We start from the raw sequence: 12891 nt of genomic DNA, 5'->3' as shown, positions 1-12891 counted from the left end.
TATTCCTCTGCGACTTTAGGATCAACTTCCTTTGTCCTCTAACATCTTGTCAAAATCTTCATAAATATTATACAACAGATAAGGAAAGAGGCCCTACTCTTCATTACTATGGGGAACTATAAACGTTGCTCATAGACCGTAAGGGGAAAATCGTGGAGACAGAGCCAGATCAAATCTCTTTTCCAAGGCAAGGAATTTGAAGACTGCTAGAACAAACAAGTGCTGTTACACACGACATTTTCCTCCAACAACCCTCATGGGCCACCACAGAGGAGAAGATGAAGAGGGGTGTTAGAAGGAGCCAACATAAAGAGTTATCAGAGTAAATACACAAGAAGGAAAACGGGGGTGGGGTGATCGTGTTACATGAATTTTCAGTCTGTAGCTACAAATGAGGTCACATTAACAACAGTTTGAAACTGTATTGTTGCCCCAACTTGCTTAGACAAGCCCTCTAACCCTGTGCAAAGTCCTCACAGGGTGTTTCACATATGCTCACCAACTTCCACTCCCACACTGCTTCTCCCAGGGTCCGCTATCCCTGACAGGCTCTGTATTTCCAATGTCTCTCACCTCCTTCCAGGTAGTGCTGGGGTGCCTCCGTGTTCACCTGTAGTCTGGAGTTTCACCATGCTGCAATATCCTCTTGTCTTTGCTATTCATCGCTCTGGGCATCACTACCATCACTAAACTAAAAATTCCCCAGTACTACTAACACTCAAACCCTCTTACATTCAAGGTACAATAGACAGTAAAAGAAGAGCTGAATATTTATAATACTCATTTTCAAGATCAACAGATATTACCATGTTGGTGGGAAGGGATATGACAAAACAGCAGAAACTGGCCAAGGTCCATCAGGAATGTCTGAGCAGTCAGGAAAGTTATTGGTGAGATCTCCAAGGAGGCCTGGCGATGGTTTCTCACAAGAAATGTGTGACCTTCAAGAAAAATTGAGTGCACTTCGGGGGTGGTGCCCATTCCAATCACATGCCAATAAATTGATCTTTTGTGACATCCAGTCAGACCTATAACATAGGAATAAGACAGTTATGGTCAAGAAGTAGAGAACTTGAAATGGAAAACACGTCTCTAGGATAGGATGGACAAATTGACCTTCAAATTTTATTACTGACTGGAACCCAACTTTCCAAGGATGCTAGGGTGCTGCCCAACTAAAGCTCTTGCCAAGGTCTTTTGCCCTTGGCCTCTGTGCGAACACCTCTCTGGGTTTTTCCCCCTATTGTTTGGATAGCTCCTTCTTTTGCCTCCTTTCCTGACCTTTCATCAAGTAATGGATCAACTAGGACTCAGCCCAAGGCTTATTCTCATTAATAAATATTTTCTCTTTGAACAATATCAAAATTATGCAAGTGAGAGTTATTCTTCTCACCATTCTCACTTCTTAAGTCCAGTCTGATACTAATTACAGCAATATAATTAATACTAATATTTACTGAGCACTTGCTTTAGATCAAGCACTGTTCAAATGATTTTATAAGTTTTAACTTTCTAACTCATTCATTTCCAATAACCACATGAATGTAGAAACTATTGTTATCAGGAGAGGAAACTGATGCCTGGAGAGGTTAGTTAACTTTCTTAAATTGGAACCCAAGCAGCTATATGTTTAGATCTCACCCTGTTAAATATTAGGGCACAGCTGTCTCATATTTTGGCTCCTGATGCTTTCAAATATACATATTTTTCACCATCATTTCTACCCGCACCATCTTAATTCAAACTAGCTACCATTATCTGTTGTCTGTCTCAAGTCCAAACTCTCTAGTAAGGCCTAGAAATCCCTGAATGGTATAGCCATTTGAATTCTCATGCCTTTGTATGGGACCTGTTTCTTCCAATGGAAGCTTTAACATCTTCTCTTTGTTCTCTGAAATTCCACAATCATAATTCTGTGTGGGGATCTTTTTTTATTTATCCTGCTGGGAAATTTGAATATGAAGACTCAAATATTTTCATCCTTAACACTTCTCTCATTTCTTTGGTTTTTAAAATCTGTTTTAAAGTGTATTCCAAGGGTGCCTGGGTGGCTCGTGGGTTAAGCCTCTGCCTTCAGCTCAGGTCATGATCTTGGGGTCCTGGGATCAAGCCCCGCATCGGGCTCTCTGCTCAGCAGGGAGCCTACTTCTCCCTCTCTCTCTGCCTCTCTGCCTAGTGATCTCCCTCTCTCTGTCAAATAAATAAATGAAATCTTAAAAAAAGCATATTGGAAATCTTATTTTACTTTCTGGGAGATTTTCTCTATTCTAACTACCTTCTATTGAGTTTGTATCTTTTTAAAAATATTTTATTTATTTATTTGACAGACAGAGATCACAAGTAGGCAGAGAGGCAGGCGGGGGGGGGGAGCAGGCTCCCTGCTGAGCACAGAGCCTGACCCAGGGCTCAATCTCAGGACCCTGAGATCATGACCTGAGCTGAAGGCAGAGGCTTAAACCCACTGAGCCACCCAGGTATCCCTTGAGTTTGTATCTTGACAATCATATTCCTAACTTTTGTGAGCACACTGTTGATTTGATTCTTTTTTACAGAATCAAATTATTACTTGATTGATGTAGTATCTTCTTGAATCTTGATGAAAATACTAAGTAGACCTTTCGACAAGTTCTCTTATAAGTATTTCTTGTTTTCTTCTGGGATTATTATTATTTTTTGTTTATCTTTGCATATCCCTGTTATTTTTCAGGTTTCCCCTAAGTATTTGTACAGCCTTGCCTGTCCACATATATTTAAGTAAGAGAAATCTGTGAGCTCTATGTACATGGGCAGACCTTTGTGTTTAGGTGACTAGAAGAGAAATCTGCCACTTCAGTTTAAGACCCCACCAGACGCCCGAATTCAGCGGGCTTTCCTCTGGGACACAGAGTTGTCTGAAGAGACGCAAAGAAGAAAGTTGTTGTCGTAAATGCAGATTTTTTTAAAAGATTTTATTTATTTCAGAGAGAGGGCAAGAGAGCATGTGTGGAGGAAAGGGTGGGGGGTGGGAAAGGACTTCAAGTAGACTCACTCTTGAGGGTGGCGCACAACGCAGGGCTCCATCCCATGACCCTGAGATCATGACCTGAGCTGAAACCAAGAGTCACATGCTTCACCGACAGTGTCACCCAGACGCCCTGACCCTGCAGATTCTGGAGCAGGTGAGTACGTACCTGGCAGAGACCTGTTTATGTAGCCATTGACTGTATGCATTTCACGCCGGGCCTGAGCAGATGCCAGATCCGAAGACTCATTTGTTTCTGAGTGCCAGCTTTTCCCTGATGAGAGAGGAGGCAAAGACAGGGCCAGTTAAGTGAGTCAATGAGTCACCCTCCCTCTCTGCTTCCCTCCCATGGGGCAAAGACTGCTCACAGCTTAAGCATTTTTGTTAGCACAGTAGGGCTAGGGTTAGCATTGATGACTTGCGCTCCAAGTCAGTAAGAGAAAGGCAGAAGACAATTACCAAAAGGCAGACATTTCTTGCTCAAACTGATTATCTCTCCCTATATTTGTCCACGACAGTAGATGGGAAGGGATGGTGGCAAACAATAATGAGAATATTGGTTAGTTGGTGCCATGAGGACTTCATTCTATTCATTCACGGAGTCAAATGAAAATCATCTTAGAAAAGGGCTCTCAGTCCCTGTCCTAATTGCTTCACTCAGGTTGTAGTAATGAAAACTCAAGAACATGAAAGCTTTCCAACCTCCTCCCTGAAGGTTTCTGAAGCACCCAGCTAGACACATTTACTGAGCACTACTGAGTGCTAGGCACCGAGGACAGAGACTATGTCTTCTCTGCTTACAATTTAGCTTGATAGAGAAACTGACAATTATAACAGAGTGAAGAATCATGTAACAGAGATTAGAACGGGCTAATACAGACACAGAAAGGGGAAGGGACTTCACTTTACTTGAAGAGAAAGGGATAAAAAATCAAACAAGCAGGCAGTGATGGTTTTGTGTGATAAGGAGGAAACTCCAGGTGCTATGGGAACATATAAAGAGGCTTCTAACCCAGACTGGAAAGAGAAGGGAACACTTCACTTTCTAGGCAGAGGTAACAGCATGGACAAGCAGCGCACAGCATATTTCAGTGTGACGCAAACTGTGCCCCAGGTGAGGCAGGGAGAGCAGCACAGGGAGGCGGGACAGGTCATCAGGACACAAAAAGACAGGGGGACTCATCAGGAGAGGGAAGACGCCTCTTCCAAAGAGGCAATGTGGGAGGAAAAGATGGGACAGGAGTAGGTGGCAGAAGCTCTGCACCACATCATATTCTAAGTTACTTAACTTAAATCAATTAATCCCCACCACTGTGCTACGAAGAAAGGACTATTATTACAGTTTTCAATGTGAGGTTTAAGTGACACAGTGCAATGCTGCCTGCCAGGAGCAGAGGGGTGGAGGAAATGGGAAATTGCGGTCTAAAGAAGATACAATTTCAGTACTTTTTAAAAGACTTATTTAAAATTTTAGAGGGGGGAGGGGCAGAGACAGAGGGAGAGAAAGAATCCTCAAGCAGACTCCCTGCTGAGCACGGAGCCTGACACGGGGCTCGATCCCGAGACCCTGAGATCACGACAAAGCCAAGAGTGGATGCTCGACCAGCTGCACCCCTCAGGTGCTCCCAAACTTTCCATTTCAAGATGAGCCAGTTCCAGTAAGATCCCACCTCATACCTGCCAGAAAGGCTAAAACTAACCAGTCAGGAAATGACAGGTGTTGGCGAGTATGCATAGAAAGGGGAACCCTCCTGCACTGTTGGCGGGAATGCAAGCTGGTGCAGCCACTCTGGAAAACAGAGTGGAGGCTCCTCAAGGAGCTGAAAATTACTGTAATCCAGTAATTCTGCTTCCAGGTATTTAGCCCCCAAATATAAACCCACTAATTTGACGGGATATCAGCACTTTGTGTTTACTGCAGCATTACCTACAAAAGCCAAGACACAGATGCAGCCCGAGCGTCCATCAACAGGCAGACAGATAAATATAATGAAGGGCATGAGCCCAGCCTGTTATTCAGCTCCTCCATCTTCTTACCGGATAGCTCCCAATGGAACTCAGGCTGTACTTTTTCTTGAAACTCAGTTTCATCCCCATCTCCTTTATTCCTGAACAGTAGTTTATGATCTTTCTTTATAATCACTTCCTCTGGATAACAGCAGCCCTTATTCTCAAACACCAGATTAAATTAACATAATTAACATATCCTACTTTTTCAGGAGCCCCAAGTTCAGACTGCTGGTCACTAACCTTCATCAAACACAGCAAAAAGCAGTACAAATTCAGGCAAGTCCTGTGTCCTTTCTCTGGCCAGACTCCCTGAAAAAGAAGTGAGAACATTCACCTTCTTTTGAGAACCCTCTCATGGGAAATCGACACTAGGAGAAGACATCACTTTACGTACTGCTTTGTCTCTTGAGTTAACCTTAACCCTGTTAACTTGCTTCTTTGGTGTCAGGTGTCCTATACCAGTTCTTCTAAAACTATTGGGGGTAAATGACTTCTTTTCACTTCAGATTTGTTGCAGACCGGTACTTATATAAAATATAAGAAAAATGAATCACTCAGAAAATGAAATTAAAGAAACATGCAAAATACAAGCTCATATAATCATATGTCATATATATATATGCATGTGTTCAGAACAAATATAAAAGAGAAAGATTACAAAAACTGTAAATACTGTTCAAGGAAAGTATGTATATAGGCAATTAAATATAGAAAATTTCTATTATGCTTTTAACTTTTTTTACTTTTGCAAAGTATTATGACCAAAATAACAATAATCAATATTAAACACCTATAATCACACTTTAAGTGAACACCATGTATACCAACATGCTTTAATTATTGAAGTTGTTGGTTGTCTTCATTTGATTGGGAAATTTTCTTTGCAGGCTTACTTTAAGCAGGAAGATTTTTGTTTATGTTCTCCTTTTTTCTTGTACTCTTGACACTTGAAAGTAAATCTTTGATTGGCTGAAGAAAGTAACTCACCTATACAAATTTAAATTACAGGAAAAGCTGTCTGAAAACATTTGGATTCTTTTTATTTTTAAAATCACCAAATAGTGAAACTGACTTTTACTTTTGGCGTGTGAGCCTATGGGTCTTTTTTTTTTAAAAAAAAGATTTTATTTATTTATTTGACAGAGATCACAAGTAGGCAGAGAAGCAGGCAAAGAGAGAGGAAGGGAAGCAGGCTCCCTGCTGAGCAGAGATCCTGATGTGGGGCTTGACCCCAGGACCCTGAGATCAGGACCTGAGCCGAAGGCAGAGTCTGAACCCACTGAGCCACCCAGGCATCCCAATCCTATGGGTCTTAACACGAAACCACCAACCATCAGGACACAGGACAGTTCCAACATCCCTAACCGTAACCCGTGGCAACCACGGATCTGTTTCCCATTGCAATATATTTGTATTTTTGAGATTGTCATATAAATGGAACCATTCAATATATACCCTTTTGAGACTGGCTTGTTTACTTAGTATAGTGCCTTAGAGATTCATCCATTTTGTTGTCTGTATCAGTATTTCACTCTGTTTTATTGATGAGGAGTACTTCATGGTATGGATATACCACAGTTTCAACATTCACTTGTTGGAAAACATTTAGCTTGTTTCCAATTCTCAGCCATTACAAATAAAGCTGCTGTGAACATTAATGTACATACAGACTTTTATGTGAATATTAAGTTTTCATTTGTCTAGGGCAAATACTCAGGAATGGAAATTAAGTGTATATTTACCTTTATAAGAAATGGCCCGTAATTGTGACACCAATTCCAGTGTATATGGGTTTTTCCCTACCACCAAGCAATTCTGTGACGTCAGCTGGGTACCCTACAATTTAACTTAATTCAGAAACTATCTACCCAGAGATGGTGTAGATTCCCACATTTTAACCTGTAAATGTATATATCACATTTAGAGCTATAACTAATTTTGAGTTACTCTTTGTATAACTATAAGGTCTACGATCATTGCACTATTTGTTGACAAGATGCCTCCTTTGAGTTATTTTTGCACCAGATCAATTGGGCTTATTTGTGGGGATCTATTTCTGGACTTTTATTCTATTTCACTGATCTATAGGTCTATTCTGTTAACACATGCTATGATTACTGCAGCTTTGTAGTAAATTGTAAAATTGAGTAAGATTATTATTCCAAATTTATTCTTTTGCAAAATCATTTTAGCAAATCTAGTACTTTTGCCTTCTCATATAAATTTCAGAATCAGCTTGTTTGTGACCACAGAAAAAGCTTCCTGAAAATCTACAGACTGGGGAGAACTGAGATCTTTACTATGTTGAATCTTACAGCACACAAACAGACAATGTACATGTTTTGTTAGATACCTAAACTTTCAATTTTTGGAGCTATTGTAAACATTCGTTCTTACATTCTGGTTTCCAGTTATTCATTGACAGTATGTAAAATACACATTTAAAATTTTTTTATTTCCATTCCAGTTAGTTAACATCTAGTGTAATATTAGTTTCAGGTGTACAGCAGAGCGATTCAGCAGTTCCATACTGCACCCAGTGCTCACCACAAGTGTCCTCCTTCATCCCCACCACCTATGTAACATTCTCCCACCGAACCTCCCCTCTGGTAACCATCACTGAGTTCTCTATAGTTAAGAGTCTGTTTCTTCGTTTACCTCTCTGTTTCTTTCTTTCTTTCTTTCTTTTTTTTTTTTTGCTCATTTGCTCATTTTTTTTTGTTTCTTAAGTTTCATGAGTGAAATCATATGGTATTTGTCTTTCTCTGACTTATTTCACTTAGCATTATACCCTCTAGTACCATCACTGTCATTGAAAATAGCAAGAGTTCATTCTTTTTTATGGCTGAGTAATATTCCATCATATAATAATATTCCTACACACACACACACACACACACACACCCCACATCACAACTTTTTTATACATTCATCAGTCAATGGATGGATGGCCCCTTCCCATAATTTTATTATAGTAGATAGCGCTGCTATAAACACTGGGATCCATGTATGTCTTTGAATCTGTATTTTTGTATCCTTTGGGTAAATACCCAGTAGTGCAATTGCTGGGTCTCAGGGTAGTTCTATGTTTTAACTTCTTGAGGACCTTCCACCCTGTTTTCCAGAGTGGCTGCACCAGTCTGCATTCCCAAGAACAGTGCAAGAAGGTCCCCCTTTCTCCACATCCTCACCAACACCTGTTGTTTCCTGTGTTGTTACTTTTGGCCATTCTGACAGGTGTGAGGTGGTTTCTCTTTGTGGTTTTGACTTGTATTTCCCTGATGCTGAGTGATGCTGAGCACCTTTTGATATAGTTGTTCATCATTTCTATATCTTTCCCCCCCACCCGAAATATCTATTTACATCCTTTGCCCATTTGGGGAATACTGAAGGGCAATAAAAACAGAAATTCCCTGCCAGTTTGGTGGTATTTTAAATTCTGATGCCTTTCCTGACCTGTTTGTTCTATTTGATTTTTAGGATTCTCAAATGGCTGGGCTATGCATTTTGTCAAGGTCCTATAGTTGCTCAATGGGAGATAAAGGCATTATGTTTCTTTCATCTTATCCAGACTAGAGTATCTGTTGACTTTTTCAAAGATTTTACTTTTTAAAAAATTGATTTTATTTATTTTATTTTTTTAATAAGGATTTGATTTTTAAGTAACCTTTATAGCCAATGTGGGGCTCAAACTTAGAACCCCAAGACCAAGAGTTGCATGCTCCACTGCCTGAGCCAGCCAGGTGCCTCTCTGTTGAATTTTTAAGTCAATTTTCTGCCAATTAATTCTTTTGATTTTAAATTTATTTGTTTATATTTTATATGTAAACATGTTTTGATTATTTATTTATTTACTCACTCACTCACCCCACGTCCAGTGTGGAGCCCAACATGGGGCTTGACCTCATGACCCTGAGATCAAGACCCAAGCTGAGATCAAGAGTTGGATGCTTGGGGCGTCTGGGAGGCTCAGTCAGTGAAGCCTCTGCCTTCGGCTCAGGTCATGATCCCCGGGTCCTGGGATCGAGCCCCACGCTGGGCTCTCTGCTTAGCAGGGAGCCGGCTTCTCCCTCTCCCTCTGCCCCTCCCCCTGTTTGTGCTCTCTCTCTCTCAAAAAAACAAATAAAATCTTTTAAATAAAAACATGCTTCACACATCACATATTACCATGGAAATGCAAATTAAGGCAATTTGATACCACTACATACCTATGAGAATGGCCAAATTCCAAATCACTGGCAATACCAAAAGCTGGTGAGGGTGAGGAACAGCAGGAAGTCTCATTCATGGGAAATGATAGAGCTACCTTGGAAAAGAGGTTGGCGGTTTCTTGCAAAAGAAAGCATACTCTTGCCATACGATCCAGCAGTTGTGTTCCTTGGCATTTACCCAAAGAGCCTGAGAACTATGTGTGCATACAAACCTGCACATGGATATTTACAGAAGATTTATTCATAACTGTTTAAAACTTGGAAGCAACTGAGATGTCCTTCACTGTGCATGGATAAACTGTGGTCCATTCAGACAACAGAACATTACTCAGTGCTAAAAAGAAAAACACTATCAGGCCATGAAGAGACATGGAGAAAGCCTAAATGCATTACTAAGTGGAAGAAATCACTATGAAAAGGCTATGTACTGTATAATTTCAACTATCTGACACTCTGGAAGAGGCAAAACTATTGATAAGATAATTTAAAAACTCAGTGGTTGCTAGGGAGTGGGGCAGGAAAGAATGAAGAGGTGAGACACAGAGGATTTTTAGAATAGGGAAACTATTCTGTATGATACTACAATGGTAGATATGTGTCATTCTACATTTGTCCAAACCTGTAGCCTGTAAACCAACAAGAGTGAACCCTTGTGCACAGTAGGACTTCGGGCGGTAACACTACGTCTCTGTGGGCTCACCAGTTATAGCAGCGCTCTGGCGCAGGATGCTGACAGTGGGGAAGGCTGTGGGTGGTATTTGAGAATTCTCTACTTTCTGCCCAGTTTTCCTGCAAACCTGAAACTACTCTAAAAACTACTATTCTAAAAACTACTCTAAACCAAAGTCCATTTAAAAGGAAAAAGATTTCTGGGTACCCTCTAGCTCCCATGCTGAAAAGACCCTGTGGAAAACTCCAACTATTTGAGTTTTCCAAGCCTAGGTGCCAGACATGTGAATAAAGGTTCATTCAGGATGACCTTGGCTCCAGCTCTATCTGACTACAGCCTCATCAGAAATCCTCAGACAAGAGCACTGCACACCCGGCTGCCATTCTGAGAGGTAGAGCAGCTCATGCAGAGTCTCCAGTCTGGCCAGGGTTCTGGTGCCTCATCCTGCTCTTCTCTTCCTCTTCCAAAGCCAAGTCTTCAAGGCAGGGACTAGAAAGTCTTGGGAAGAGTCTAAAGGGCTAGGGCATTTTGGGGCACGTGGGGGACTCAGTTGCTGAAGTGTCCAACTCTTGGGTCCTGGGATCAAGCACTGAGCTGGGCTCTGTGCTCAGCATGGAGTCTGCTTGAAGATTCTCCCCTTCTCCCTCTGCCCCTCCCTCCACATGCGTGCGTATGCCTGTTCTCTCTCTTCAATAAATAAATACACAAACAAATAAATAAATAACTGGCTAGAGCATTAAAAAAAATCCTGAGATAGACCACCAAATAAACATACTCCCAAATTCCATGAGAGACCCACAAAAACCATGAGAAATGATAAATGATGATTGTAATTTTTAGCCATTAAATTGCGATGACATGCACTGATAGTTAAAGGAGAAACAAAAGTCCCATGAAACTGATTTCACTGTTAAAAACTTAGAATTAAAGAAAATTCTGCAATGTTTACTTTCCTAAATTAGTGTATACTCTTAAACTATAAAATAAAAACAAGTTTAATGAAAAAAATTTTTAAAGATTTTATTTAGGGGCACCTGGGTGGCTCAGTGGGTTAAAGCCTCTGCCTTCGGCTCAGGTCATGATCCCAGGGTCCTGAGATCGAGCCCCGAATCAGGCTCTCTGCTCGGCAAGGGAGTCTGCTTCCCTCTCTCTCTCCCTCTCTCTCTCTGCCTGCCTCTCTGCCTACTTGTGATCTCTGTCTGTCAAATAAATAAATAAAACCTTATAAAAAAGATTTTATTTATTTGATAGAGAGAGAGACAGCCTGAGCATAAGGAGAGGCAGAGGCAGAGGGAGAAGCAGTCTCCACACTGAGCAGGGAGCCCAATGTGGGGCTCCATCCTAGGACCCCAGGATCATGACCTGAGTTGAAGGCAGACGCTTAACTGACTGAGCCACCCAGGTGCTCGAGGGTTAATTAAATTTAAGATGATTTTTAGAACAGGGGCGCCTGGGTGGCTCAGTGGGTTAAGCCGCTGCCTTTGGCTCAGGTCATGATCCCAGGGTCCTGAGATCGAGCCCCGAATCAGGCTCTCTGCTCAGCGGGGAGCCTGATTCCTCCTCTGTCTCTCTGCCTGCCTCTCTGCCTACTTGTGATCTCTCTCTGTCAAATAAATAAATAAAATCTTTTTTTTAAAAAAAGATGATTTTTAGAACAACAAGTTACAAATGTTTACTCTTCTCCGATTTTTTTTTTTTTTAAGTAGGCTCCACACCCAGCACAGAGCCCAGTGCAGAGCTCGGTGTGGGGCTTGAATTCACAACTCTGAGATTCAGACCTGAGCTGAAATCAACAGTTGGACTTAACTGACTGAGCCACCCAGGCGCCCTGCTTTTTTACAAGTTTTAAATGCTTTGGGGATACAAATGACACAGATGGATGTGTTTATCTCCAGAAAGCTTTCAGGGAACTTAACACAAAATATACAAATGGAACTACTGAGACAGTCCATAGAATGTAATATTTTCTTTCCATGGGCATGTTGCTAAGGAAAAGAAACCTCTTTTAGATGAAAACACAGATGCTTTAATAATTGACCCTTCCCTGCTTATTTCGTCTGAGTCCTACCCTCTCTCACACTTACCTTCTTTGCAAACCAGCAGGGCTCCAATGAGGCCTGAATTCAGGTCTTTCACCAGGTCCACATGAGAAAAATATGAGTAGGTGAGACATGGCGGATCAGAGGCCATTGGCGCGTTCTCTTTAAGGACTTGCCAGACATAGGTATGGCTTTCACCAGGAATGACTTTATCATCTTCCTTCTCCTTTTGGCTGGTCTGATCCTCATATCCAGCACCTAAAGCAAGAAGAGATAACACTGTCCTTTCCATATGCATTGTTCACTCAAGGAAATATAGCAAGTTTATTGTTACCAGTAGATCCTACACAAGAAAGAGACTTTCTGCAACTTAATTTGGAAGACCATCAAGCAGCCTCATATATCCCGCAGAAGTTGTAGACCACTAATGCAAACGTGAGGGGTTGGGTGCTTCTTGCTGTGACCTCCAGGTTCTAACCAATAATACTACTTCTATCATTGCATCTTTTTACCTAGTTCATATCAATTCAACTCAACAGACATACATTGGTTATGTACTTTGTCCCCAACTCTTTAATGAGCACTGGTGAAGGTTACAGAAAGATGAGATACAGAGATTTTCAAAAGTATTTTTTAGAGAGGGGAAGGGGAATGAGGGCAGAGGGACTAGGAAAAAGAGAATCTTAAGCAGACTCCACACCCCACACAGAGGCTGACATGGGGCTCCGTCTCACGATCTTGAGATCATGACCTGAGCCAAAATGTAGAGTCTGACACTTAACCAACTGAGTGACCCAAGTGGCCATTTTTAGAAATGTTTTTAACTTGGCTCTTCTCTGGAGGAGGAGATCACATCAGGGGCAGATATTTTCTGGCTGTCTCATGCTTAGTAATGTTAAAATTAACCCATGGATTAGTTTGATACCTCGATTCTAAATTGAGCACTATCTGGGTTCACCG

General features: G+C 41.3%; 1 protein-coding gene across 2 annotated transcripts in view; it reads right to left on the bottom strand.

Moving 5' to 3' along the window:
• Window positions 1-12891, bottom strand: part of F8 (coagulation factor VIII) — a 114738-nt gene that overhangs the window by 80807 nt on the left and 21040 nt on the right. For both annotated transcript variants that reach the window (XM_044235010.1, XM_044235011.1), the window contains exons 4-7: window positions 11977-12189; window positions 5252-5320; window positions 3171-3275; window positions 807-1028 (exon numbers count right to left, since the gene is read on the bottom strand). In XM_044235010.1, coding sequence (XP_044090945.1) covers window positions 807-1028; window positions 3171-3275; window positions 5252-5320; window positions 11977-12189 — 609 coding nt within the window. The remainder of the gene's footprint in view (window positions 1-806; window positions 1029-3170; window positions 3276-5251; window positions 5321-11976; window positions 12190-12891) is intronic.

Source organism: Neovison vison, chromosome X, assembly GCF_020171115.1.
Source record: "Neovison vison isolate M4711 chromosome X, ASM_NN_V1, whole genome shotgun sequence".
NCBI classification, from domain to species: Eukaryota; Metazoa; Chordata; class Mammalia; order Carnivora; family Mustelidae; genus Neogale; species Neogale vison.
Note: the sequence above shows the minus strand (reverse complement) of the source record. Positions and strands in the feature narration are given on the sequence as shown.